Consider the following 24,666-nt stretch of genomic DNA (forward strand, 5'->3'; position numbering starts at 1 on the left):
GGGTGGGGGGCGAGTGTCAAAACAGTGCTTTCATTCACTCAACAAATCAGTTAACATGAATTGAACACCTACTGGGGGCCAGACCTTTTACTAAACACTGGTGATTTGAGACAATTACTAGGATACTGTTAGACCCTTAATAAAATGGGAGACTATCTTACAGCAGAGCCCCAGGGAATAGTTTTGAGTGGCTCTGCTCCTAGTTTCTTCACTTAACTGAACAGGTTTTGCTGGCTGGGACCACACTACTAGCTTAAGCAACACATGGGATAGAGGTTCAATTTGCTAATATGAGTGAATGTTCTATGCCACCTAGATAATAAATGCCGTTTCACTATTACTGTTCTTTCAGCTGATCAAATTGTTGTTCATCAACATCAGTATGCCTCTTCAGGTGCTATCCCTCAGAAGCCTAATATGCTTGGGTTTGAGGTTTGTGGGGAGAATTATCAAACACTAGCATCAAGTATCCCAACAGAGAGGACGCCTGGGTGACTCAGTGGTTGAGCGTCTGCCTTTGGCTCAGGGCGTGATCCTGGATTCCCTAAATCAAATCCCACATTGGGCACCCTGCATGGAGCCTGATTCTCCCTCTGCCTGTGTATCTGCCTCTTTTTCTGTGTCTCTCATGAATAAATAAATAAAATCTAAAAAATAAATATCCGAACAGAGGATCTGGAGGTATGTTCCAGACCTACTCTCCCTGTATTCTCTTTAGGAGAGTGGGCATTGCTCTTTCAGCTAGGAAATGCCATGCATTTGATATCTGTTACGGATGCATCAGCCCTTCTCCCCAGTCAGACATCCCCCACATCTGAGAGCAGGAATAAGGTGTGGGAGCTCCTGGGGAGACCGTGGAAGTGATGAAAACAAAGATATCCACTACATGGCTTCTCTGCTCTCACACCAACTGCCCCTCAGCCAGATCCTTGTAGACTGCTGTCAGCTTGAAGCCATGGGGGCCCAACAGCTGTTTTTCAGGTGCTGAGAATAGCAACTTTGGGAGGAAATTGCCAAGGAAACCCATGAGCCCTGAGAGAGAGAGAGAGAGAGAGAGTGTGTGTGTGTGTGTGAGAGAGAGAGAGAGAAACAGAGACAGAGAGACAAAGAGAGGGTGAGAGAGAGCACTATCAGCAAATAAACCTGGAAGAGGGAACTAGCAATCATAATCCAGGTTGGAAAGTGCAGGATCTGCCTTCTAATAAACTAACCTGTTAGGAGGAAAGAAAGGTCAGTTGCTTGCTTAGAGTGAAGGAAGATGTTCCCCCAAGGAACTCAGCAGCAAAATACAAAGATAGAGAACAGGGTGAGAAGGTGCACTTATTTATCTCCACGTGGCAATCTTGCGAAAGGTGCTGCTTCAAGACTGCAGGCTCTGGCACTCTGCTGGTTTCCCTGGTTTCAGTCTTCTGCGGGTGCTCAGCACCACAGCAACGTGTCTCCTGCCCAGCTGTTAGTAAAGGAAAGCTAATTAACAAATACTGCATTTGTTCCACTCTTAGCATTGGGTACAGGCTTATCCTGAATGAGCAAGGCTTTCTGAATATGAAAGCTCCCACATTCTTACAAACAAGGTTGGCAGAACTTTCTATAATATAATTACCTTCAGAAGGGCTATGAGACTGGAATTATGTACCCTGTTGAAAAAAAACTGAGGCTCAGAGACAGTGATAAACTTGCCCAAAGTCATCCAGCAACTGAGTACCAGAGCCAATCGTCTGTGAAACCCTTGTTCACACCACAGCTGTGGCTCATAAACTACTCTACATTTCCATTGATACACTGTTTTATTTTAGGGGGTAGATCCCAGTCATTCAGAAAAAAGCAGGAATTTTATTTCTCCTTATTTTAAGGTTCAGAAGTGGCTCAGTGTAAATTCCTTCCAGTTTCTGTTTGCTAGTTCCCTAATTTCCAAAGTGGAGATGTGTGTTTAAGTAAAACACAGAGCATTTAAAGTTGTATATCATATCATGAGTACACATTCTGGTGGCCAGAATTGGTGTTAAAAATTAGCAGGCTCAGGGCAACCTGGTTGGCGCAGTTGGTTAAGCATCTGACTCTTGATTTCTGCTCATGCCATGATCTCAGGATTGTGGGATTGAGCCCTGTGCCAGGCTCCATGCTCAGTGGGTAATCTGCTTCAGATTCTCTTTCTCCCCTTCCCTCTCCCTTGATTCATGCTCTCTCTCTCTCAAATAAATAAGTCATTTTAAAAAAAAAAATCAGGAGGCTTATGGTATGATGCTCTGTCGACATTTTAAATGGCTGCCCATAGAACTAACCTAACATAAGCTTACTACCTCTTTTTTTTTTTTTTTTTTTTTAAATGCTGGTAAGTAGAATGTAGTCCTGAAGCTTTTTTCCTTCTTTTTTTTTTTACCGTGATTCCACATTTGTCACTTTGCTGAAGAACCACTGGGTATAAAAGAACTGTGAAATCTATTATCTCCAAAGGAGATTCACTTTAGGACTCCTCCTACTGAGGAACACTGAATAGTCTGAGTTACTTCACAAGAGTAATACATGTGGGAGAGTCTAATAATAGGTGCTAAATTAAAATCCCAGGAAGAGTTCAACCTTAGCTGTTGAGAAAGCAGTATAGCAGTGGGCCTGGGAGATGAGGTCATTGAGGGCCTGCCACTGCAAACCTGATTATTTTTGAAGAGTTTTCATTTCATTTTTGAAAAACAAAATGCTTCTAATACAAATTATAACAAAAATAATTTTTAGAATAATAATTAAACATGGTATTGCTCCAAGGCCCTACATCTAACTTCTTTTCCCATCTACAATTTTCAATAGAAGACAAACACAGATGTGTTTTTTGGTTGGGAAATCATGCTCCTATGCAATATTTTTATCCCATTTTGAGTTTCTTCAGGCCTTCCTCTGTTAGTATAATACCCACTGCTATCACAAAACCAAATCCTCACAGTTTCAGTAGTGTAGTATAGTTGAAGTGCACTGTCATTTCATATGAAGTTTTGGGTCTTTATGGTTCATTATCAACTTGCCTCTATGTAGGAATTCCAAGGGCCCAAGTTCTTGCTGTCTCATGGCCTGGTCATCCACTAGGGCCCTGTTTGGTTTTTTTTGGGGGGGGGGCGGGGGGAGAGAGGGAAAGAGAGGACATGGAAGGAATGCCTGCTTCTGAACTGCCTGAGCCTGGCAAGGATGCACATCATTCCCACTGCAATACATGAGCCATCTCTAGCCACATGCACCACCTCCTTGCAATGGGAACTAGAAATGTAATTCCCATCTGAGCAGCCATGTCCCCAAGACCATGCTCTACCATGGAAGAGGGAGGAAATATTCCAATGCACACTTGGCCATCTCAACCACAAAGCAAGAGCCCATGCCTTCTACAGTTGTGCTACTCACAGAGAAGGTTTTATCATATCATATATTTATCATCTCAAACCCTTCCTCAGACTCTTATCCTATCACCTCTGATGGCCTTTCCTGGGGACATGACTTCCTCAGGAAGGCCTGCTGTGACCCACGGGCAGCCATGGTATGTCCTCAAATATAATTAGTTTCACACTGAATAATTTAATTTCCTTATTTTACTCCCATCTTCCTAATTAGTCTGTTGCTCTATGACAGCAATGAATTTACCTGTCTCATTCATTACTATATCCTTAGTGCCTAACACTGTCCTGGCATGTTACAAGTACTCAATAAATATTTGAGAAAGAAGGAACAACAGGAGAAAGAAAGAAAAGAAAAAGGAAGAGAGGGAGGGGGCTTATTGGCTCTGGAGGGAGCTCAGTCTGACTACCTATAATTTGTATCATATGAGATTTCAAGAGAGTAACCAAGAAATGGGCTGGTCATATTTCACATACAAAGGATCCATCTCTTTTTAGAAAAATAGCTGTGCATATTCACGTAAGCCTTCTTGGCAACTTCTGATAACAACTGAAGGAAACTAAAGATTTTCTGCCTTTAGCTCCTTGCTAGAGAGTAAAAATTTACCTCTATCCTTGAAGATTCTTTTAGGTGGTCTAAAAATTAAACTGACAGGAGACAGATTAACAGGAGAAAATCAAATTTAATTATACATGTCTGGGGAATCCACATAGATTTGGGTTCCAAAGATTGGCAAAATGAGGTATGTATGTCATCCAGAACTAAAGAGAAGGTAAGAGTCTGGAACTTCAAAGGAAAGGGAAAAAATTCACTGGAAGATAAAAAAGAGTAAATGTTTACCAAACATTTGAGGGTTTGAGATGTTTGGTAAACATTTACTCCTTTGTATGGCTGGGCCATACAGAAACATGGGACATAGGGAGCAATTTTAATAATCAGACTTTGCTAATCCTTCTCTGTCTACCACCCCTAATCCTTGTTATAGTTAGTTGTGGTGATTGCTCCTTTCCTGGAGGAAGTTAGGGGGCATTCTCGTAGGCAGTTAGGGGGAAGGTCAAATATTATTCCTGAGTCTTCTGAGCCTTGATTATTTTCAGCTCGAAATAATGTGCATGCCAAAGTGGCATATCTGGGGGTGGCCTGTCCTTTGCTCCTACATTCTAAATGCTTCTAAATGCAGTGGAATACTACTCAACATCAGAAAGGAACAAACTATTAACATATGCAACAACATAATAAATCTCAAAATAATTATGCTAAGTGAAAAAAATGAGACAAAAACAGTACATACTCTATCATCCATTTATATAAAATTATGGGAAATGCAAACTAATATATATTATATATATTATATAATTTATATATATAAATATATATAATTTATATATATATAAACTAATATATATTATATATATATTATAGTAACAGAGAACAGATAAGCAGTTGTTTCATCACAGGGGCCAGGTGATATGGGATGAGTGGGTGTGTAGGATTACAAAGAGCATGAAAAGACTTTAGGGGATGTTGGATATGTTTTCCTAATTGTGGTCATGGTTTCCTTGGTGTGTACAAATGTCAAAACTTTTCAAACTATGCATTTCAAATATATGGGATTTATTGTATGTCCATCATACCTCAATAAAGCTCTTAAGAATAAAATAAAAATAGAAAATAAATGTGAGGTTAAAAATATACTAACCCAGAACCATATCCCTCCATATCATCATTCCAAATTCTTGGATGGTTCGTGTCTTAAAAATGCTTCATAGGTAGACATTGTAAAGCTGGCAAGTATGCATTCATAATGTACCTTTGGGAGAAACAGCAAAATTCTATTGAACCCTGTCTGAATATGGCTTCCATCTTTCAGAAGATGACTGAGTCATGGAGACAGCGTGGGCTATTTAGATCTCCTGTTGCACATACGACATGTCCTTATATAAACTCTTACATGTTCAAATCTGCTTTTTCCAGGTTCTGTGTCCAAAGCCATCACTGATCCCCCAGCCCAAGCACCCAGCCACCCCCAACCACTACCATGGCCGAAGACGCAGACATGCGCAATGAGCTGGAGGAGATGCAGCGAAGGGCTGACCAACTGGCTGATGAGGTGAGGGATGGGACATAAAGAGCAAAAGATGGGGAGCTGAGTACTTGGTCTTATTCAGGTTCAGGCGGAAAAGGTTTTTTAACATCTCAACTTAAAAAACAGAGGAGGGATCTCTGGGTGGCGCAGCTGTTTAGCACCTGCCTTTGGCCCAGGGCGCGATCCTGGAGACCTGGGATCGAATCCCATGTCGGGCTCCCAGTGCATGGAGCCTGCTTCTCCCTCTGCCTGTGTCTCTGCCTCTCTCTCTCTCTCTCTCTCTCTCTCTCTTTGACTATCATAAATAAATAAAAATTAAAAAAAAAAAAAAAAACAGAGGAGTATGACTGATTTTCTATACACCTGACACCTCTACAGACAGGAATGGGTTGATAAACCTATATACAATTAATATCTTAGCCTAAACTCCCAATTTCTAAAAATCTAGAGAAGTCAAGACCCTCTAAAAAAAGCAATGGCTTGGGATCCCTGGGTGGCGCAGCGGTTTGGCGCCTGCCTTTGGCCCAGGGCGCGATCCTGGAGACCCGGGATCGAATCCCACATCGGGCTCCCGGTGCACGGAGCCTGCTTCTTCCTCCGCCTGTGTCTCTGCCTCTCTCTCTCTCTGTGACTATCATAAATAAATTAAAAAAAAAAAAAAAAAAAAAAAGCAATGGCTTTGGGTGTCTGGAGGTGGCCTAATTCTGAGAGCTGATTGTTATGTTTTCTAGAATTTTACAGGCTGGTATTAAAATTGAATTATATAAATTGACAAAAATAGATGATATTAATTAAAAATCAAAGGCAATAAATACTCAAAATTCATCACTTCTTATTTATTTTCCTATATTTTACTACTACCTATGCTCTCAAAGTTCTTGGTTTTATAGCTATAATATAGGAATACCCTATAACAGTGTGTTACTTTACACCTTCCCAAGTTCACCTTTAGTTACACCACGCTGCTTAAAAATCAGACAGGTTAGGAGTATTTATATCACAGGAATCTGCAAACACTACAAATCAGGATTTGACTTACTGTTTTGTTGACTGTCTAGACTTAAGAAAGTGGAGAAAATATTAATAACAGAATAAACTTAAAAGTGTGCATGTCTCTAGCCATCACTCTTTAATTAACACAAGAAATGGAGAAAATCTTCTAGTATTTGAAAATTTTTATTCTCTTCAGCAGTCACTTGCATCATTGACAAACTAGCAAAGGTCTAATATATCTTCATTGTTGCACTGTCCTCTTACTTGTTAATGAAAATATCAACCGACATCCATGTCAGAACTACACTTGTTCTTTGCATGCTTAGCAATGGACACAAGAGTTCAGTAAAACTTAACAAACCTTACTGTGAGAATCAATTGGCTACATGGAATATATAATAAAGGGCACTGTATATTTTATTATTTGTAAATACTATGCTCTCCTTCCCCTATATCGGGAAAATAACCAATTTAAATACACATATACACATATTCATATCTTTTTACATATTAATATTCATATATTTTAGCATTTACCAGCATACCACTGCTTACAGCCATTCTATTTCAACAAGCAGCCTCCTGACAGCTCTTCCAGGGAAGTTCACGTTCTTCCCGTTCTTGCAGAATCTTGTCCAAAATAAGTTTGTCACTTAAAAGCAAAGCTTTGAGAAATCACAGTGGTTGCCAGAGTCTACTAGTTAGTTTCAAAGGAATTGAGAAAAAAGTGACAACGATGTGCCCGAGGGACCAGTGCTGACTCAGACTTTCCATCTCACTTTGTCTTATCTAAGGATGGAGATAATTATTATAGCTGTCTCCTATAGGCTAGTTATTTCAAACATGCTTGATTTTTTTTTCACCCTAAGGCGACAGCTTAATTTGTATTGATAAGAGCTTCCAATTGTGTTTCTAGGAGCTTTATAAGAAACTTGATGTTAGATTCATCTCAATTCATGAAAAATTGTGTTTGTGTTTAAAACTCAATATTCCTGGTCCAAGGAGGCCAAATTAATCCTCTGAGTATTTGAGATAATTTTTCATGCATCCTGCACATGCAAAATTATCTTTTCCAGATTACTTTGTCTTTGATATCAAGATCAGCTTCATATGGTTTTGATTTTAGAAGATCAGCTTTAATGTAATTGCTTTAGGGAATCTTATTATGTAGAAAGACTGATAGGAAAGAGATTGAAAATGTGTTTCAGTCATAAACTTAATATGTGACAGTAACCCTTTGTGAAAAAAAAAAAAGTAACCCTTTGTGTTTCTCAAGTGAAGAGAGTAGTTCTGATTTTCAAAGACCTCTGGATCCTGCACTCATAACTTTTTTTTTTTTTTTTTTTAAATCTCAGTCACTGGAAAGCACCCGTCGTATGCTGCAACTGGTTGAAGAGGTAAGAAGTGGCCATATTTCAAGATAAACTAATCCCTTTTGTGGGCATATTCTTTCCCTAGACCCTACTGCCTTTTCCTAGGCCATGATCCCATTGATTACAGAATTAATGTCGCCTACCAGGAATCCACATTAATGAGGGAGATGTCAGTTAGCCATCAAATGATCCCCTCTCCCTCCCAGTCCTGGCCACCTTTATAGATGAGGAAGTAGAGAAGGATGGTACTTCCAAGTAAATGCTCCTAAGAAATTGCAGAAGATTGAGTCACTTTAAGCAAATATAAAGGAATTATCTACATAAAAACTTCACTTGTAATGATTTTGATGCCTCTTAAGTCACATCTAATCTTGATACTCTGTTTTGACTCAGCCACATTTATGACTTTTAAAAATATGTATCCCAATAGATACAACATTTGCAGAAATTGTAATATTGAGAGTCAGGCACTAAAATTCATGAAGTAATAGGAAAATTCTTTGATAAAAGGAATTTCAAGTCCATAATGCAAATATAGAAGCTCTTTTAGATTCCCGACTCTGGATTAAACATCCATTTGTGAGGCATGGTTAATGAATCCCAAACTATTTTTAAATGGGTAAAATAGGGCAGATAGCAATAATGGAATCAAAAGGGCATTTACAATAAACCTTGCTCATTCCAATTTGGGAGAGCAGCAGTCAACCAAGAAGAATAAGTGGTTTAATTGAACTTGCCCATTGGGAGAGATGAAGTGGAAAAAGAATGGGATGGGCTATATTTATCTTAACTGAATAAAACAAGCCTAATGGTTTTTTATTCAGTGAAATGCTGTTTTAGCTATGCTTTGAAACTGCTTATCAATTCATGTGTGGTTATCATTTTTAGAGATCTTGCATGTTCTTGAGCAGAATGATTAAATGAGCCTACTTGCCTCGCGCTACTGTAAATTGCTTATGCAATGACATGAAAGGAAAGAAAGATCAATGTTATAAGACTAAAATGAAGTTCAGCTGCCTTTCACACTACAGAAGCTAACATCTTCCTTTATTTCTGCAGCTTCAGCTTCTTACCCAGAAACGAAATATTGGCTAAATGTCAATTGTTGCGAATTGCCACAGAAGGAGTAGGGAGAAGGGGGCACAATGAGCTCCCCAGGACACCAGGGAGCCTGGTGAAAAATGAGCATTTGAGCCTGCAGTGTAACACAAATTGGCCTCCACAGGAAGGCCCTCTAACAAAGGAGCCCTTGGCAGTACAGGGAGCAGCTTTCCCTCTCTAAATGAGGAGAAATTTTGTCCTTGCTCTATCCTGGGAATACCACTTGTGCAGAAATACTTGAGGACCAAGAAGGAGGCAGGTATTCTAAATCTAAGAGTACTGGCAAGGTTTTCAGAGTTGACTTGTTGTCCCTTAACCCATCGTGAGAACAAGCAAAAAGAGTAAATCTTCATAAATTCCCACATGAGATATCACATTGACCTGAAGGGAACCCACATGTCAGCTGACATAATTAGTTATGTTATACATCTTTATGACCTTCAACCATAGCCTCTGGGCTCATTTTTCATTTTCATTTACATGTATGCCCACGTGAAGTAAATTTCTAAAATACCAGAACTATCACCAATTTGTCTACCTGTGTAGTGTTGAAACACTGTGGGAAGTGGTGGAGCAAATGCATCAAACACATCACTCTGAACTGGCCCCTCATCCATTGGAGTCTTTGAGCCAATGAATACTTCTTTTTTTTTTTTTTTTTTTTTTTTTTTGCCTCTTCTTAAATTGCAGGCAGTGTCAACCAGTCTTGAGTAAGGAGTGTCTGCTCTAACTTATGGGGGAGCGGGGGGAGTCTCAAAAGCTCTATTGATTGAAGTAGGATACTTGAATCATACATTTTTGTTTCTCCTAAAGGATTTCTTGATCATGCATGAGGTTGCATCTTAGAACAAGGGGTGAAACAGATGGAAGCTAGTTCCTACCTCTAATAAATGAGAGAAGGCTATTAGACTTTCTATCCTTAGGAAATTATGAGCAAGGTATTATTGCAATAGATTGATTGCTCTTACTTCCTCCTGGGTTATTTTATATTGATGGTCAAATACCCCTTATGTCTAGAACATTGGCTATTCAAAGGATAGTCTGCTTTTCGATCAAAAAAGAAATTGTCTTTAAAGAGAATCAGCATTAAATATTCATCAAGGACAGAAATCATTTGGCAAATATGAGCACTGAAATAGTGGTATCCTGCCCATGATCCCAAAGTACATTAGTGCTATATAATTTGAATTGAGCTGCATTCTTATTGAAATTTAGTCTCAAAGACAGGAAAGGTTGCAAAACTTGTGCAGCCTCCCTACGGCAGACAACCCCACTTTCAGTTCAAATAAGATTTTGTGCCATCCTTCACAGACTAGGGTGTAACAGAGTGGCAGGTATAGAAACTTGCTTTTTTAATAGAAGCCATTAATGGCATTTCAAGGACGATGTAAAGTGACACAGAAGTCAGTTGGGAAAATTCAGAAAAGTGGATACCCTACACAGGTAAAAAGATTAGAAATCATATAACATTTGGTTCCCAGCCTAGAGTTGCAAACTTGCTCTTTTGATGACTACACTTGCACAAACATGTATGGAATACCTAACTTTGGGGGTGGGAGGTAAGATATACATTGGTATCATGTAGGAAAGCAGGTATGAAAATGGTTCTCCAAACTCAAGACCTTCCCTGCCTCGGAACATATAATTAATTCTGGTAATAGAATCATGAATACCTCTTTAAGAAAGTAATATTTGGTTCCAGGCAAAAAAAGTTAACTCTGTTGACACTACCTGCCAGAAATGAAGTCTACACACGTGAATGCCTTGGGGCTGTGAAAAGTAACCCAGGAAAGCCCCCACTGCTTGAGGGCAGGCCAGTTCACAAGCACCACAGAGAGCTTTCATGGAGTGGTAGTTACTGAGGCTCTTCAACATTGCATGGCTATTTTAAGCATCTTTTCTTCTCATCCCAATTTATCTTCCAAGACACCTTGGTAATGAGAATAAGTGTTCTAAAGCCATGTCTTTATTATGCCAGACTTTCTACTAAAGCTAGAAAATTGAGACAGGGCAGTGCTTTTCATATAGGTAGATGTGGAGGCTTTTGGAATTCTAGTGGTTAAGAAAGTGCCTGGAGAGTCCTCGTTTTAGCTCAGATGTGTTGGATTTTGGGGAAAGCATCTCAGAATGATCAAAGAAAGACTGAAAAATGTTCTAGAAATAGTCTTAGTTCATCTGCAAGAAAAGAAAAATAAAAATAGAGAAATAAAAAGAAGAAAGAAAGAAATGAAAAAAAAAATTCCTCATTATCTCCAACTCTTTAGTTTTTAGGTAGACAATTTTCCCAACAATCTCAAACAGAAACCAAGAATCAAGCTAAGACAACAGTGAAACTACCTCCTCTCATTCCTAGCTATCAAAACATAATACTTGTTAAGAATAAGAGAAAGTAATATTCTGCCTTCCTCAAAATATTGTCCTCATCCCTGTCCTTCTCCTCCCTTGCATTTCTAGTTTGCCCAAAGAAAAATCCAGTTATTTTGATTTAAAAAACTATCAGCAAAACAGTGGGATCAAATGTAGGTTCTAATGTTTATTGAGAACCTACTATGTGCTGGGTACTATAACCAGAGCCATCATCATCAAAGGTATATAATCTAACTTATATATAATCTAACTTAACCCTCGTAAGGTACACACTTTCACTACTATTCTGATCGCCATCTTAGTGAGGAGGAACTTGAAGTACCCAGTGAATAAGTAACTTGCTTGAGACACCTAGCTATAAATGGCAGAGACGAAATTAAAACCCAGCTCAAAAAAATTAATTAATTATTTTTTTAAAAACTGCTGTTTTTTTTTTAATCCCAGAGTGTGAATTCTTAGACACAGCAATTCCCTTCCATCAGAACTCCTACCATATTTACTTTTTCCTTTGAGAATTTCATAAAAAGGGAAAGGATCTGAGAAAACAAACACAGCAGTCCAGTCTAAACTGTTTGAGATTCTATACAAATTAAATCCCTTATCTTAATTGCTTTTTGGAACCATAGCCTCCCATAGAGTTGAATATTTAGAACCTTTACATTCTGTAGCTCATTTTATCCATATAAGTACCCTGGGAAGTGAGGGAGCTGTTTCTGTCCTCTGACAACTAGGAAAGCTGAGACACAGAACAAGTGACTCTAGGGCAAGAGAACTGCAAAGATAAGTCTAGAATTTGGAATTACTGACTCCCAGATCCCAGCTCTGTCCACCTAACCTAAGCTGCGTCTTACATTGTGAAGCAGTTGAGAAGCTGTACACGTATCTTGCACTTAACTTAGTGCCTGGAACAGACTAGAGGCTCAATAAATATTCAGTCAATGAATGAATGAATGAACAAACAGCTGAGTGAATGAACCAACCCAGCAACCACCCAATCTTGGGGAATTCAATCTTGCTGGGAATTCAAACTAGTTAAGGAAAGATTTTCGTTTTATAGGGTGATTGTTAAGAAGTATAAAATGGCATTGCTAATGATCCCAGCAATGACGATTTTTAAGGTTGAGACATCCAAATATCTGTGTTCCTTTTCCCCTACCCACCAATTCCCACTCCCCTCCACCAAATAATTTAGGTGGCATTTAGTTTGTTTAGATCATTTGGAGTGAGATGAGGAGTGCCTTTTGCAGACTTCTACACAAAAGAACTGCAGTAAAACTTGTAGATGAATTATTTTCTCACACTCTATTATTGTGCAAATTTTCAATCTCAGAATATAGAGCCTTTATTTCTCATCTGTCCATCAGCTTTCTAAACTTCACAGAACTTTTCGCCATAGAGAGAAAGTAGGAGGTTGATTTCTGTTTGGGGCTGTATTTCTCAATCTTTGTGAAGTAATCATCTCTTTTGATAAACCTAAAAATCTCACCCCCGAGGTTTCTTACTTTCCTGTGGAGCATCTCCTTCCAATTCACTGAGGGAAACTTCCTGATGTATCATACCAGAGAAGATTTAGTCTAGAAAATTTTGAAAGATTTGCTTTCTATGGTTGGTGTTAGAGAAACTATAAGGCATTTTTGTTTTGCAAAAAATAAAACCCCAGTATATTATTAAATTGTGTATTCCAATTCTGTGCCAAGCCCCAGCCCTACCCCCATGGAGACTGAGCTACATCCCCCTTATCTACCCTAAGATTCACCGATAGAACAGGTCCACAGGTAACCTCTTCCTCTGAGCCCCTCCCCAGCCCTTAATACTCTTGCCCTATTTCCTCCCTCTTTCTCCTTTGGTCCTTCTTCATTTTCCATTTCTAGGGCTAATTGTCCCCTTACTGATTTCTCTTTCTCTCTTTTCTCTCTCTAACTCTTTTTCAACTTTGCTACCATTATTGGAATGTAGAGTAAAGATGCTGGTATCAGGACTTTGGTTATGTTGGATGAACAAGGAGGTAAGTTGAGATTTCTTCAGTAAGAACAATTTCTCATCTGAATAAAGTGCATTTAAAAAAATTATTTGTCCATACAAAGGTGATCCTTTCAACATATTTATGTATGTATATGAGTATGAGGATTCTAGAGTTTTCACCGTCTTGCTTTTTTCCCTTTCTCCATTGAAAAGATTGGTAAAGTATGGTAATGTTGAGGCCTTCATGACTGATTAAATGTCACTACTGTCCCTCTCATGTATATTGGAGTAACAGAATTTTGAAGGGAAAAGTCATTTTTTTTTCTTTAATGGTAGTGTTTTGGACAGTTTGAGAAATCTCTGATCCTTCTTATCCCCAATTTTTCCCGTAAACTTAGTTTTCTTGTAATAATCCCTAGATAGGATGATAGAATAGTATTATATCACATCCATTTCTTCTGACCATCCTAATTCAGGATCTGGCAGTTTTGATTTCCAAGTCATCATGAAGATTCCTTAAGTAAGTAGGTCCTGTTAGGTCTTTAAAAGGATATAAGCTGAGGGAGACCATTGGAAAATGAGAAACTGAACCACTTAAAATATTTAAATTGTTTTTTAATTACTATGGAAATGCTAGAAGCAATGAAAATCAGAGAATCCATGAAAATCATCTCTGTACTCTAAAGTGGAATCTAGAAGAGTAATATTCTTTTTGTCTCAATACATCCAGTCATATGACGATGCTTATTTAATTCTAGCCACAAGTTAGCTACCTGATTCTATTCTGAATTCTTATAACAAGAAAATTGTTGTGAATTTTTTTCTTTATATTTTTGAAAACATTAAAGATTCTTAGGAATCATGATAATTTTTTTAATGTCAAAGATGAAAATGTAAGATTGTATTCACAACATGGGACACCTCCAACTTCAAAAATAAATAAACCTCAGATGGGGGTGGGTGGGAATTGCCATACAGATAACAGACATAAGGCATTTTCCTAATATAGAGAGAAACTTTGCATATGATCAAAGAAAAGGCAACAACCTACAAGCAAATTGATGTAAGATATAAATCACCTGCTTATAAATAGACACAAAATCATGCTTCAACCAATAACAATAATGAGATGCCTCTCTTTAGCAGACTGGTACAAATTTTTTAAATTGATAATCACCAGTGCTGTGAATATATTGAGAAAACAGTCATCTTCAATGTACAGATAGGCACTATAGACTGTTATAAATGTTTGAAGAGTAATTTGATAATATTTTCAAATTATGACATACACCCATCTTTGACCAAGACATTCTACTCCTAGAATTATATGCTGCAGATATGCATTGATGTAATATGTACATATATATAACTCTAGAATCAAAAAGAGAGAAATAACATGCTTACTTGAGTTGCAAATTTCATTGCACTTTGATGAAGAAAATCTGAAGATAAAATTTGCCAAAATCTCCACACAGAAATATATTATTCATAAGCACAAATGATTCCCAGCAACCTCTCCCATAGGTATAGCAACTTCCTTTCTGAGAAAGGAAGCAGAATAGCAGATTTCCCCCACAAGATAGCTCATGTTCTCAGCTAAAACATTTCATTTGTGGCCACACCATAAAATGCTGAATTCCTCGGTTAAACATATTTCCTAGGATATCCTTGGTTTTACGAGATGGGTGGGGATCACAATGATACTGAGAAAAACACACAACTGGTAAACCCCCAAAAGTGAGTAGTTATTGCCTAGTCTTAAGGGGTACACGTTCCATTTATACTATAAGGTGATTAGGATCTTGTAAAATGATGAGCTTAAAGTCATTTAGGATAGTCATAAATGACTATCTTCATTGTCATGGTAAATGCATTTTCATTCTGCATATGCTGTGTTTAGTTGTTTAGATCAGTAACTGCTTTAAAATTTCTCTCCAGTTATGCTCTCCTAATTTTGTCTATGCTTCAACACCAAAAATGTTGATTGCTTCTATCCTGCAGCTGCACAGGAGTTTCAAGAAACAGACATCCTTCTAAAGAACTATTCCAGGTTGTCCAGCTAAATGGTTGCACTCGGAAATTCTTTATGGGATTCTTGTTTTATACCCAGGTATCAGGAGACACCGAGAAGCATTGAGCATGACAGATGGCCCTGGAAATATACTGAGTTGGGACTTTTATTCCTCTAGAAAACTTGTCTCGAAGTGAAATCCCCATGAAACCACCTTATCACAAATATGGGATGATATAAACTCTCACCTCCATATCTTTTGATCCTTTTGTTGGTCTTTGCTGAGTTATGTGTTTGTTTCAATGCTGAAGATGAAGCCCTTGGGAAAATCCCATGGGATCAACGCCAAACTAAGCAGTGAAATCTTTGACCTCTGCCTGACAGAGTAAGGGCAGAGTAAGGCCTCTTCCAGAGTGCCTGCTGACTTTCTTAAAAGGTTCATGGCACTACAAAGTAGCATTTGAGAAAACATTTCTTTTGCTAACATTTACACACCAGTATCTGTTATGAATAACTAAAGCTGCACTGTCCAATATGGTAGCCACTAGCCACATATGGCTACTTAAATTTATTTAATGAATTTCCATTTGTTCATCAAGGATAATGAAAATCATATAGGCAGCATCTGGTAACTGAATATACTTATAAAGGCTTCCACATTGGGTCAATAGCATTGACATATTGCTCTTCTTCTACTGTTTGTTTCTTTTTTAACCAGGTTGAGTATTCTAAGGGCCTCATGTTGTCTTACTTTAGAAAGATTAGTAGAAAAGATGTCTAAGCTTAGATCCCTGAGTATCCTGCCATTGGTGGAACTATCATAAATAACCAGTCATCCAAATATGGCAAAAGAAGGTACAATCTCTTGCCCAAACGTATAGTATAATCTACTGGAATACCTCTACTAACTCAAAATGCTATTGTTCTCCCAGTCTCCAAGAATAGACAGAAAACAGAAAACAAGCTTAGGGAGGTAAGAAGCAGTCAACTATGGACACTACATTGGATCAGCCAGTAAGCTGCTGCTGGCCACTCTAGGTTGGAATGAAGATATTGGTTATTTTCAAGCATTCCTGAGAGATGTCATCACAGAAATCCATTGAAATGCCATGAAGTCTCAATATGCCTAACACAGTACACTCTAAAAATGAATAGTTAGAATTAACTATGACAAAATGGTCCTACAATATTTTTTAAATTAAGGGATTTGATTTATAATTGTGTAAAATGATAAATTCAACCAATATTAGTAGCTATAAAATCATTTTCTGAATCAACTTTTCTGAAAGAGCTTCAGCATCCCTCTCTTAACTATGGCCTTTGCCTAACAGTCTGGCAACCCATGACTGAACAGCTTGAAGAAATACCAATTGGGACGAGCACATTTGTTTTTATATTTTAATTTGAATTCTCTGGTTCAGAAACACAACTCTTGGGGACCAATTCATGTTTTTATTTTATTATATTTTATTTTTATTACCTCCTAATCCCTGGCCACAGTCAGTGGGGCTTCTGAAATGTTGTCAGAGAAACTCCTCAGGAAGGACAAATGCCTGACTGTGTATCCCCATGCCATAATCTGCGTGTATTCCAGCTATCATTAGTGGAGTGTCTCATGTTTTCCCTGAGTCCAGATGCTCCTTCAATCCCATCTCAACCCAGCACTTCAGGAAGCTATTAGCAAGTATTCCTTTGGGATTTCTGTCTGTATTTAATATGGTTCTTCCCTTGACAATGTTGAGCTCCTCTCTCTCTACCAATCCCCCTATTCAATAGATAATTTTATCTATAGACTAATTTATTACAGTCTTAAAAGGGAACTGGAAAGAAGCCTTTGTAAAAGTACAGAATCTTCTAGAATGTAAAGACTTACTTTTTTTTTTTTTTTTTTTTTTAGTCCTTTTAAAGATTTTCTTAAAGACATTACTAGACCTATCCTTATGCAATAGAAGTTCACCAGCACAACACTGTTATTTTCTCCAGCTATCCAATGCTGGAGAAACACTTAAATTTTGCCTTCATCCATCATTTGAAAAGCATGGCACAGGTAGCAGATTCCAAATAAGCTGGATTCTATTCTTTAGCCCCATTAATAAGAACACAATAGACCCTTATTTTCTAGATAGACCGTTTCCCCAGTTTGGCTCAGTAAGGAACTTTTCTTCATTTTTTGAAATAATTTCCACTGGACAATTTAACGTGAAATTCTTTTTAAGCAATTATTTATACCCTTAGACTCGAAATGTATTTATCAGTTTTATTCTAATCAAGCTTTTATTCCTAAAGGGAAGGGGCAGGTGTGCATAGAAATGTAGATTAAAAGAGGGATGAAAGTATAATTAGGGTTTGTAACTAGACAGCCAAGACATTGCACTGCTGTTTTCCTTTAACGGTCTTAAAAACTGTTTTTAAAACCCCTTCACTGAATTTGTAATTTACTCAGTGTGGTGCCATAACTTTTGAAAAATTAATCAAGTTAGTGAATGTAACCCTGGCAACCTAGAAGCATGAGCTGGTTTTATGACTATCGATCTATGTCTCAGATGCACTCAGGTCCGCTTTGCTGGCAGTGATGACTCCGTACTGTTCTATGTTCCAGCCCATCACCCCTCCTCCAGAGACCCATGTGTTTGTTTTCCCTGCTGTCTGCCTGAGTTAGGGATCTAACATGCCCCCCATTGTAGAGACTGGGAAATCAGGAGGCAGAGAGGTGAAATGCCTTCCAGAACTTTGATAGCAAGTAAGTCATAGGATGAAGAGAGGAATTTAAATGTCCCAGTGCTTGGAACATTACTCTGCTGATGTTGCTTCTTTTTTTAACAGTGTCTGTATGAATTAAGTATTCAAAACCAAGAACTGCCCCTGGGCTAGGGAGCAGCCCACTGCTAGGGAAAAAAAGATCTGGTACCCATTGCTAATTATCACTTTAATTGTTATTTTCCCCAAAGAAGATTGATTCTATTTGCTACCCTTACCTGGTCCAGGATGCTTACAACCAAAAAATAGAGATATTTAAAGTTGAGACAGATACCTTCTCTAGTAGCACTAAATCTGAATTCCTAAAACATTAACACCCTGTTTTTCTTTCTCTCGGGTTTCATTGGTGCCTGAGTAAGTGACCATGCTGTGCTGTTTTCCTGGATCCTCAGAATCAAACAGGCCTACGTACCTCCATCCCATCATGTCCGAATTACAGACTCTTTTGAGCATCTTTCTTGTTCATTTCCTTCCACCTGTGCTCGTGTAAGGTGGCAGCAGTCTACAGCAATGCATCCTCTGGGATCGTGCATTGTATTACCTTTCTCTTTCAAATTCCGTTCCACATAGTCATTTCTCATGTTCTGTTGGAAACCCAAAAAAAATTCATTCCACACTGTCATCCCTTTGTCCTAACCAGAACAACTCGATCGTGTCGAAGAAGGCATGAACCATATCAACCAAGACATGAAGGAGGCCGAGAAAAATTTAAAAGATTTAGGGAAATGCTGTGGCCTTTTCATATGTCCTTGTAACAAGTAGGTACTGGGTACCAGCTCTAATCTGTGGCGTCCAGTTTTCTTTTTTTTCTTCTTTCTTTTAATTTTTTTCTTTTTTAATGTCAAAGTGAATGTCTGAAGTTTTGTCTTTTTTTTCTTTGTCCTTTTCCATCTGCTTCATTCTGTGGGGATAAAATACTTGTGTTTAATCAGAACAACTGGAACGCATTGAGGAAGGGATGGACCAAATCAATAAGGACATGAAAGAAGCAGAAAAGAATTTGACGGACCTAGGAAAATTCTGCGGGCTTTGTGTGTGTCCCTGTAACAAGTAGGTGCTGCCTGCCTGCCTGAAGCTTTGGTTTCCCAAGGCCCATCTCCAAGCCTTGACAAGCTCATTCCTGCCAAGCACAAAGTCAGGATGAGCATGTGGCATGCAGAACAGATCAATACCGTCTCCAATGCATTCATCTCATAGCATAGATGATATTAGTGGGAATTACTGTTGATGCATTAAAAATCAGGCATACTACAGTGAAAGCTTCACTGTCAGCAACTTTTATTGATGAACGTTTCAACATTTTCCAGAAAGTGTACCTTGAGACACAGACTAGCCTCAACAAAGAGGCATCCAGGGAATTTTATTTTTTCCCAATCCCAAAAGCCAAAATTGCAGAGCTAGAAAAGTTTGGGGGTAAGTTTGGAAGTCAAGAAACACATATGGATGGCAAGGTTCGATTTTCTAGAAGCAAAAGATACAGGTAATTTGGCCTAAGCAAGCATCTGTAAGACAGAGAGTATGACAGGGATTGCCCTGCCAGTTGCCAAATCTGCCCAGTGATTAGACTGTAGATGCCCCAGCTCTACCCACCACAGAGGCCATGAGCCCTTCAGCAAGAAGTGCTCAAGGCTTACTCAAATTGGACCCATCCCTCTGACATTCTTCCTCTTGGAAGATCTACCCGTACACTGACCAAAATGTTGAAATGTGTAGATTTTGCATGCACGACATCACAAAACATTCAACTGTTCTCAAGGTTCTGCAACGCTTTTTTGGAATGTAGCAGAAATGTGACATGTGGTTATAAAGGTTTGCAACAGAAGGAACCTGAAAAGGAGGGTTCTGGAAGATAGTCTTATTTGACTAGCAGTGAAAAAAAAAATGCATGAGGGGATTGTCCAACATGCATTTGGAAAATTAAACCCGTTACCCAATCTCCGTCACCCCTCCCACTTCCCTTTGAACAGAAGCCTTTTTCCTAAAAGCTCTCCTGATCCTAGCTTTTAGTACAGCAATTGATGTCATTTCTAGCTGATTATATGACCATTCACGTCCTTTAAACTTTGAGGCTGATTTAAAATATCCCACTTCCTGTTTGGAGGGGGAGGGGCTCAATTTACAAATAAATTTAAACTTGTTTTAAAAGAATGATCTACAGCAAAGCCTGATTAACTGGAATCTAGCTAACTGGAACTCTCTAAGGTATTTATACCTTTGCTTTCCTTCCACTAGTAAAAAGAGACCATTGAACAAAGGAGGGTGGAAATCACATCAGGCTCTTAAAATGGTTTTTCCTGAAGGGCAATCTAGGCAGTTTGTGTTCTGCCACTCAGTCGACACTCAGACTGCCACCACAGTCAATCCTGTGACTTCCACACCCAAGGGGACCAAAGAGTAAGAGTTGATCCTAGAGGAAAGGCTATCAGGTACATCAAGTAAAGCCATAACCAAGGAAAAATTCGGTCATGCTCACTACCCAAGACTAAGGCAAGAAAGTGTCTTGAAAGTCTAACATATTCAACAATCACCCCTGAAACAAAATTTTCCTCCACGGCCCACTGTTAATTAAGAAAGTGGTGTAATTCACCAACATGACTCATTGCTACGCATTCCAGTTAGTCAGGACTTAGCTGTGTATTCTTTTCAGTGGCCACCTGCCCCCCAGGTGAGACTTCCACCTGTTTTATGATGAATTCCAACAGATGCAATTTCCCCATTCATCAACTCTGTGGAGAAAGCGTGGAGGCAGGCCTTGCCCTGGGATGGATTCTAATGCTCAGATGAAATGATGGCCCCTACGAATTACACATAGCAGTTGGCACTAACTCCATATTGCACAAGAGACCCTAACTGAGCTTCAAAGCTTGACTGAAGTGTTCCCTATTGTGTGTAAATAATGCTTTAAAAACCATGTGTCACAACGCAGTGGCTGGTGGTGCCCTGGACTCTCTGAGGGCTTCGCCCTGTCTCGGCATGTTTCAAAGGACTATGGTAGATGTACGGCAGTTATGTGAGTCTATGTGCAGCATTGTGGGTGCAGTGATTCGCCTTCTTTCAGAAACGCAAACTTTCCCACCCCCTTGACTTTGCCAAAGATGGTATACCAGATATTTTACATAGCAGAAAACATCACAAAGTCCATGTAACTTCTTTTAATGTGAGGAGGAAGGGAATGGGGAGTTGGAAAAAAAACCCAGATTCTAAGCTCTATTGAATTAGTTTTTGGATCCTGTCCCACTGAGTGGGCCCATGGCTCTTTAGTGCAGTAAATTCTGACGGCTCTGAGGGCTGTGGCATTATACACTAGATTGTGGTAGTTGCTGAAATTCCATTGGTACAGTTTTCCAACTTATTCCAGGGTTGCTTAGTCCCTGGAGCCAGTTTTAATAGATGGCTGCGATTCTCTAGTGCAAGAAAAAAAGTGGGGGGAGGGGTTAAATTCTGCTGTCATATAAGAGAAAATATGAAAATGGGACCAAAGGAAGTTCTCTTGTTTCTGGACTAAGAAGTATGTGGTTTCTACTATGCAAAGAACCTAAAAACATCTTTGATTGCCTTAAATTTTACAACACACCCACCAAAATATGCTGCACATGTTTCTATTGGGCACAACAGGTATGCCTGGATTTTAAGTTTCTCTCCAAGGCAGCTCAGTGAATCATGGCCCATGGAGACCACACCAGTTCCAGACCACACTCCCCTGCCACATCCCAGGATAGCTTGAAGTAGGAGTTTGTAATCATTCCCACCCTGCCCCCCAGCCTGACAAAGAAGCTATTGAACCTGCGTTTCAAATCCTCATGAAGGCTATTACTGTCCTGCTAGTGCCTTTTCCGAGAATGGTCAACTTCTGGAATAGTTTGGCTTAAATGAGAATGCTTCACTTTCTACTCATGCCTGTAGCTGGTGCATGAAGAAGACGTAGAGGGATTTCCTTTTCTGGTGCTAGATGGCTTGTTCTCTCTTCTATTTTCCTGCATTCATTTCACTATGCCTCTTTTACTTTTTGTCTCTGTGGACAAAGGTTTGTACATCGACTAGATGTATGGTGACTGTTTGGAAGTACCGATATATTAGCTAATTCAAATCACTCTAGAGGCAACTTGAAGACCACCACCCTTGGCCAACCACCAATCCTTTATGTCCTTCATGCAGAGTTGGAATAGTTAGTTCCTTACATGCATTGGGGGAAAAATTAAAACAGGGAATCTTTGCATGATGGTGTGTAAAAACTTGGTCGAGTATGTTTTTCTTGATGACAGTGTGTTGCTGTGGTGTGATGTACACACTCTACTTGGCAGTCTTGTTATGTGTCTGTCTGCCAGTATGTTTTTCTGCGTGTTTTGTGTCTCAAAATATAACCATGTCACCGAAATAGAACTGAATGTCCTCCAGCTACCTTAATTCTTGTCTTAAATCCAACTAAACTGCAAAAACAAACCAAAACAAGAACAACCTTTGGGCAAAAGTTGCAATCTAGACAATCGCAATTGGCTTGATTGGACGTGAAATGCTGAGTAGCTGAGGCATGGTGGTGGCCAACTGTTTGGGTCCAGATTATGATATATCGGTATTCCCTAATGCCTCGAGTTAAAACCCATTTGCTTGGTTCGGTTCTTCGCTTGAAGAGGTGACCATTGTTGTGAGTTTGATGCTCCACCCCCTTGCCTTGTCACTCACCCTCTTTTTTGCATAGGCTTAAATCAAGTGATGCTTACAAAAAAGCCTGGGGCAATAATCAGGATGGAGTGGTGGCCAGCCAACCTGCTCGTGTGGTGGATGAACGGGAGCAGATGGCCATCAGTGGTGGCTTCATTCGGAGGTGAGCTGTGTGCAGCCAGCCCTGTAGCAGTTCTCCATTGTTAAGTAACAAATCACCCCAAGCTGAGTGGTTCTTGAAGCAACAACCATTTTACTGGTTACTTATGAATGTGTATGTTGGCTGTGCAGTTCTTCCAAGAGCCCTTCCTGGGCTCCCTCGTTCCATGAAGATGGGTGCAGGATGATCCAAGATGGTCTCACTTACTCGTCTGGTGGTTGGCTAGGGCAAGGCGCCTCCGCTTTTCTCCTGTGTTGTCCCTCCAGCAAAGAGGCCTGGTTTTTTACATGGTGGTGGCAGCATTCCCAGGAGGCAGGCTCCAACATGCAAACATTTATCAAGCCTTGTTGAGTTTGCCAGAGCTTCATCAGACAAAGCAAGTCACATGACCACATCCAGCATCAATGCGGCAGTAAACAGGTGTTTCGTTCCATAAATTGAATTGAACAGAACTTATGAAAGAGATTGTTTACGGGGGTGTGGCCAGGGTTAATAACAAGCAATGATAAAGCATTTGTGGACTAGCAATAGCAGGAAGAGTCCTAAAGGGACAGGAGCTGTTATCAGAACCTGACAGTAGTTACCACTGTGGGTGAGGGGCTCTGGAGAAATGCAGCTATTGCAAAACTAGCAAGAAATGAGAAAGGGAAATAAATGCCCACATTCCTCTTTCCTCTTGCCCTCCAATATCTCACTGGCCATCTGCCAAAGCCTATTGGAAGCTGGAGGGTAAGAGAATCTGGGTGATGCAGTTGTAGAGAGGTCAGCATCTCTGGGCAGAGAGCAAAACAGGTGAGAGAATGGATCTGAGGGTACAAATAGAATATAACAAACATACCTGACTTACTTCCTTTGAGACCTGGAAGCAAAAGCCAACTTAAAGACCTATATAAAAATCTCAAATTACACAAATCTGCCGATCCAGAACTCAACTCTCAGACCAGAAAACAGAATAAATAATGACAAATATTTTTGTTGTTAAAAATTAAAGAAATAAAACTCCTATCCCTTTTTAAGGCTGTATTAGGGCTCAGCAGTGACTAGGGTACCTAGTGACTAGGGTAGTGTACAGATAGTTGTACACCTATCTATTCCCAGGCCATTGTAACTGATGTTACCAATCAATACCAGATTCAAATGACAGATCACTGTCACTGAAACATAAGGTTTAGATATCTACATAAAGCCTCACAGATGACAACTCTATTCTTGTTTCTATCTGTTCCCAGGGCAACCAGACCAGGGTTTCTCCATCCTGGCTGCACATTAGAATGACCTGAGGCTATTTTTTAAAAACATTAGTACCTGAGGGGCATCTGGGTGGTTCATTTAGTTAAGTAGGTTAAGCATATGCCTTCAGCTCAGGTCATAATCCCAGAGTCCTGGGACTGAACCTTGCATTGGTCTCCATGCTCAGTGGGAAGCCTGCTTCTCCCTCTCCCTCTGCTCCTCTCCACCACTTGTTTTCTCTCTCTCTCTCTCTCTCTCTCTCTCTCTTTCTTTGTCTCTCTCCCTCTTTTAAATAAGTAAGTTAAGTCTTTTTTAAGAAAAAATCAGTACCTGAGCCTAATCTATACCAACAGATTCAAAATCTCTAGAAGTTAGACCTAGGCAGCTCTGGTTTTTAAAGCTTCTCAAGTAATTCTAATATGCTATCAGTATTGTGAATCATGGAGCCAGAAGTATGCCTTACCTGTTGATGATCATTTAAATAAGCTTCTTTTCTATGTAAGAAAAGTAGGAAGTTCCCCCTTTAATTTCCCCTGCCCTGGGTTGCCTTAAAAACCTTGGTGGGGAAAAAAAAAAAAAAAAAAAAAAAAAA

At 39.3% G+C, this 24,666-nt stretch overlaps 1 protein-coding gene across 2 annotated transcripts in view; it reads left to right on the top strand.

The window, feature by feature from the left end:
* SNAP25 (synaptosome associated protein 25) overlaps window positions 1-24,666 on the top strand; it is an 80,778-nt gene that overhangs the window by 48,848 nt on the left and 7,264 nt on the right. The window contains exons 2-6 of one of the 2 annotated variants that reach the window (XM_041733350.1): window positions 5,350-5,485; window positions 7,810-7,851; window positions 13,252-13,300; window positions 18,666-18,783; window positions 22,722-22,847. In XM_041733350.1, the coding sequence (XP_041589284.1) occupies window positions 5,414-5,485; window positions 7,810-7,851; window positions 13,252-13,300; window positions 18,666-18,783; window positions 22,722-22,847 (407 nt within the window). In that variant the 5' untranslated portion in view covers window positions 5,350-5,413. Of the gene's footprint in view, window positions 1-5,349; window positions 5,486-7,809; window positions 7,852-13,251; window positions 13,301-18,665; window positions 18,784-18,957; window positions 19,076-22,721; window positions 22,848-24,666 lie in introns of both variants that reach the window. The other variant, XM_041733348.1, reaches the window with a different exon arrangement.

The sequence above is a fragment of the Vulpes lagopus genome, chromosome 18 (genome assembly GCF_018345385.1).
Source record: "Vulpes lagopus strain Blue_001 chromosome 18, ASM1834538v1, whole genome shotgun sequence".
Classification (NCBI taxonomy): Eukaryota; Metazoa; Chordata; class Mammalia; order Carnivora; family Canidae; genus Vulpes; species Vulpes lagopus.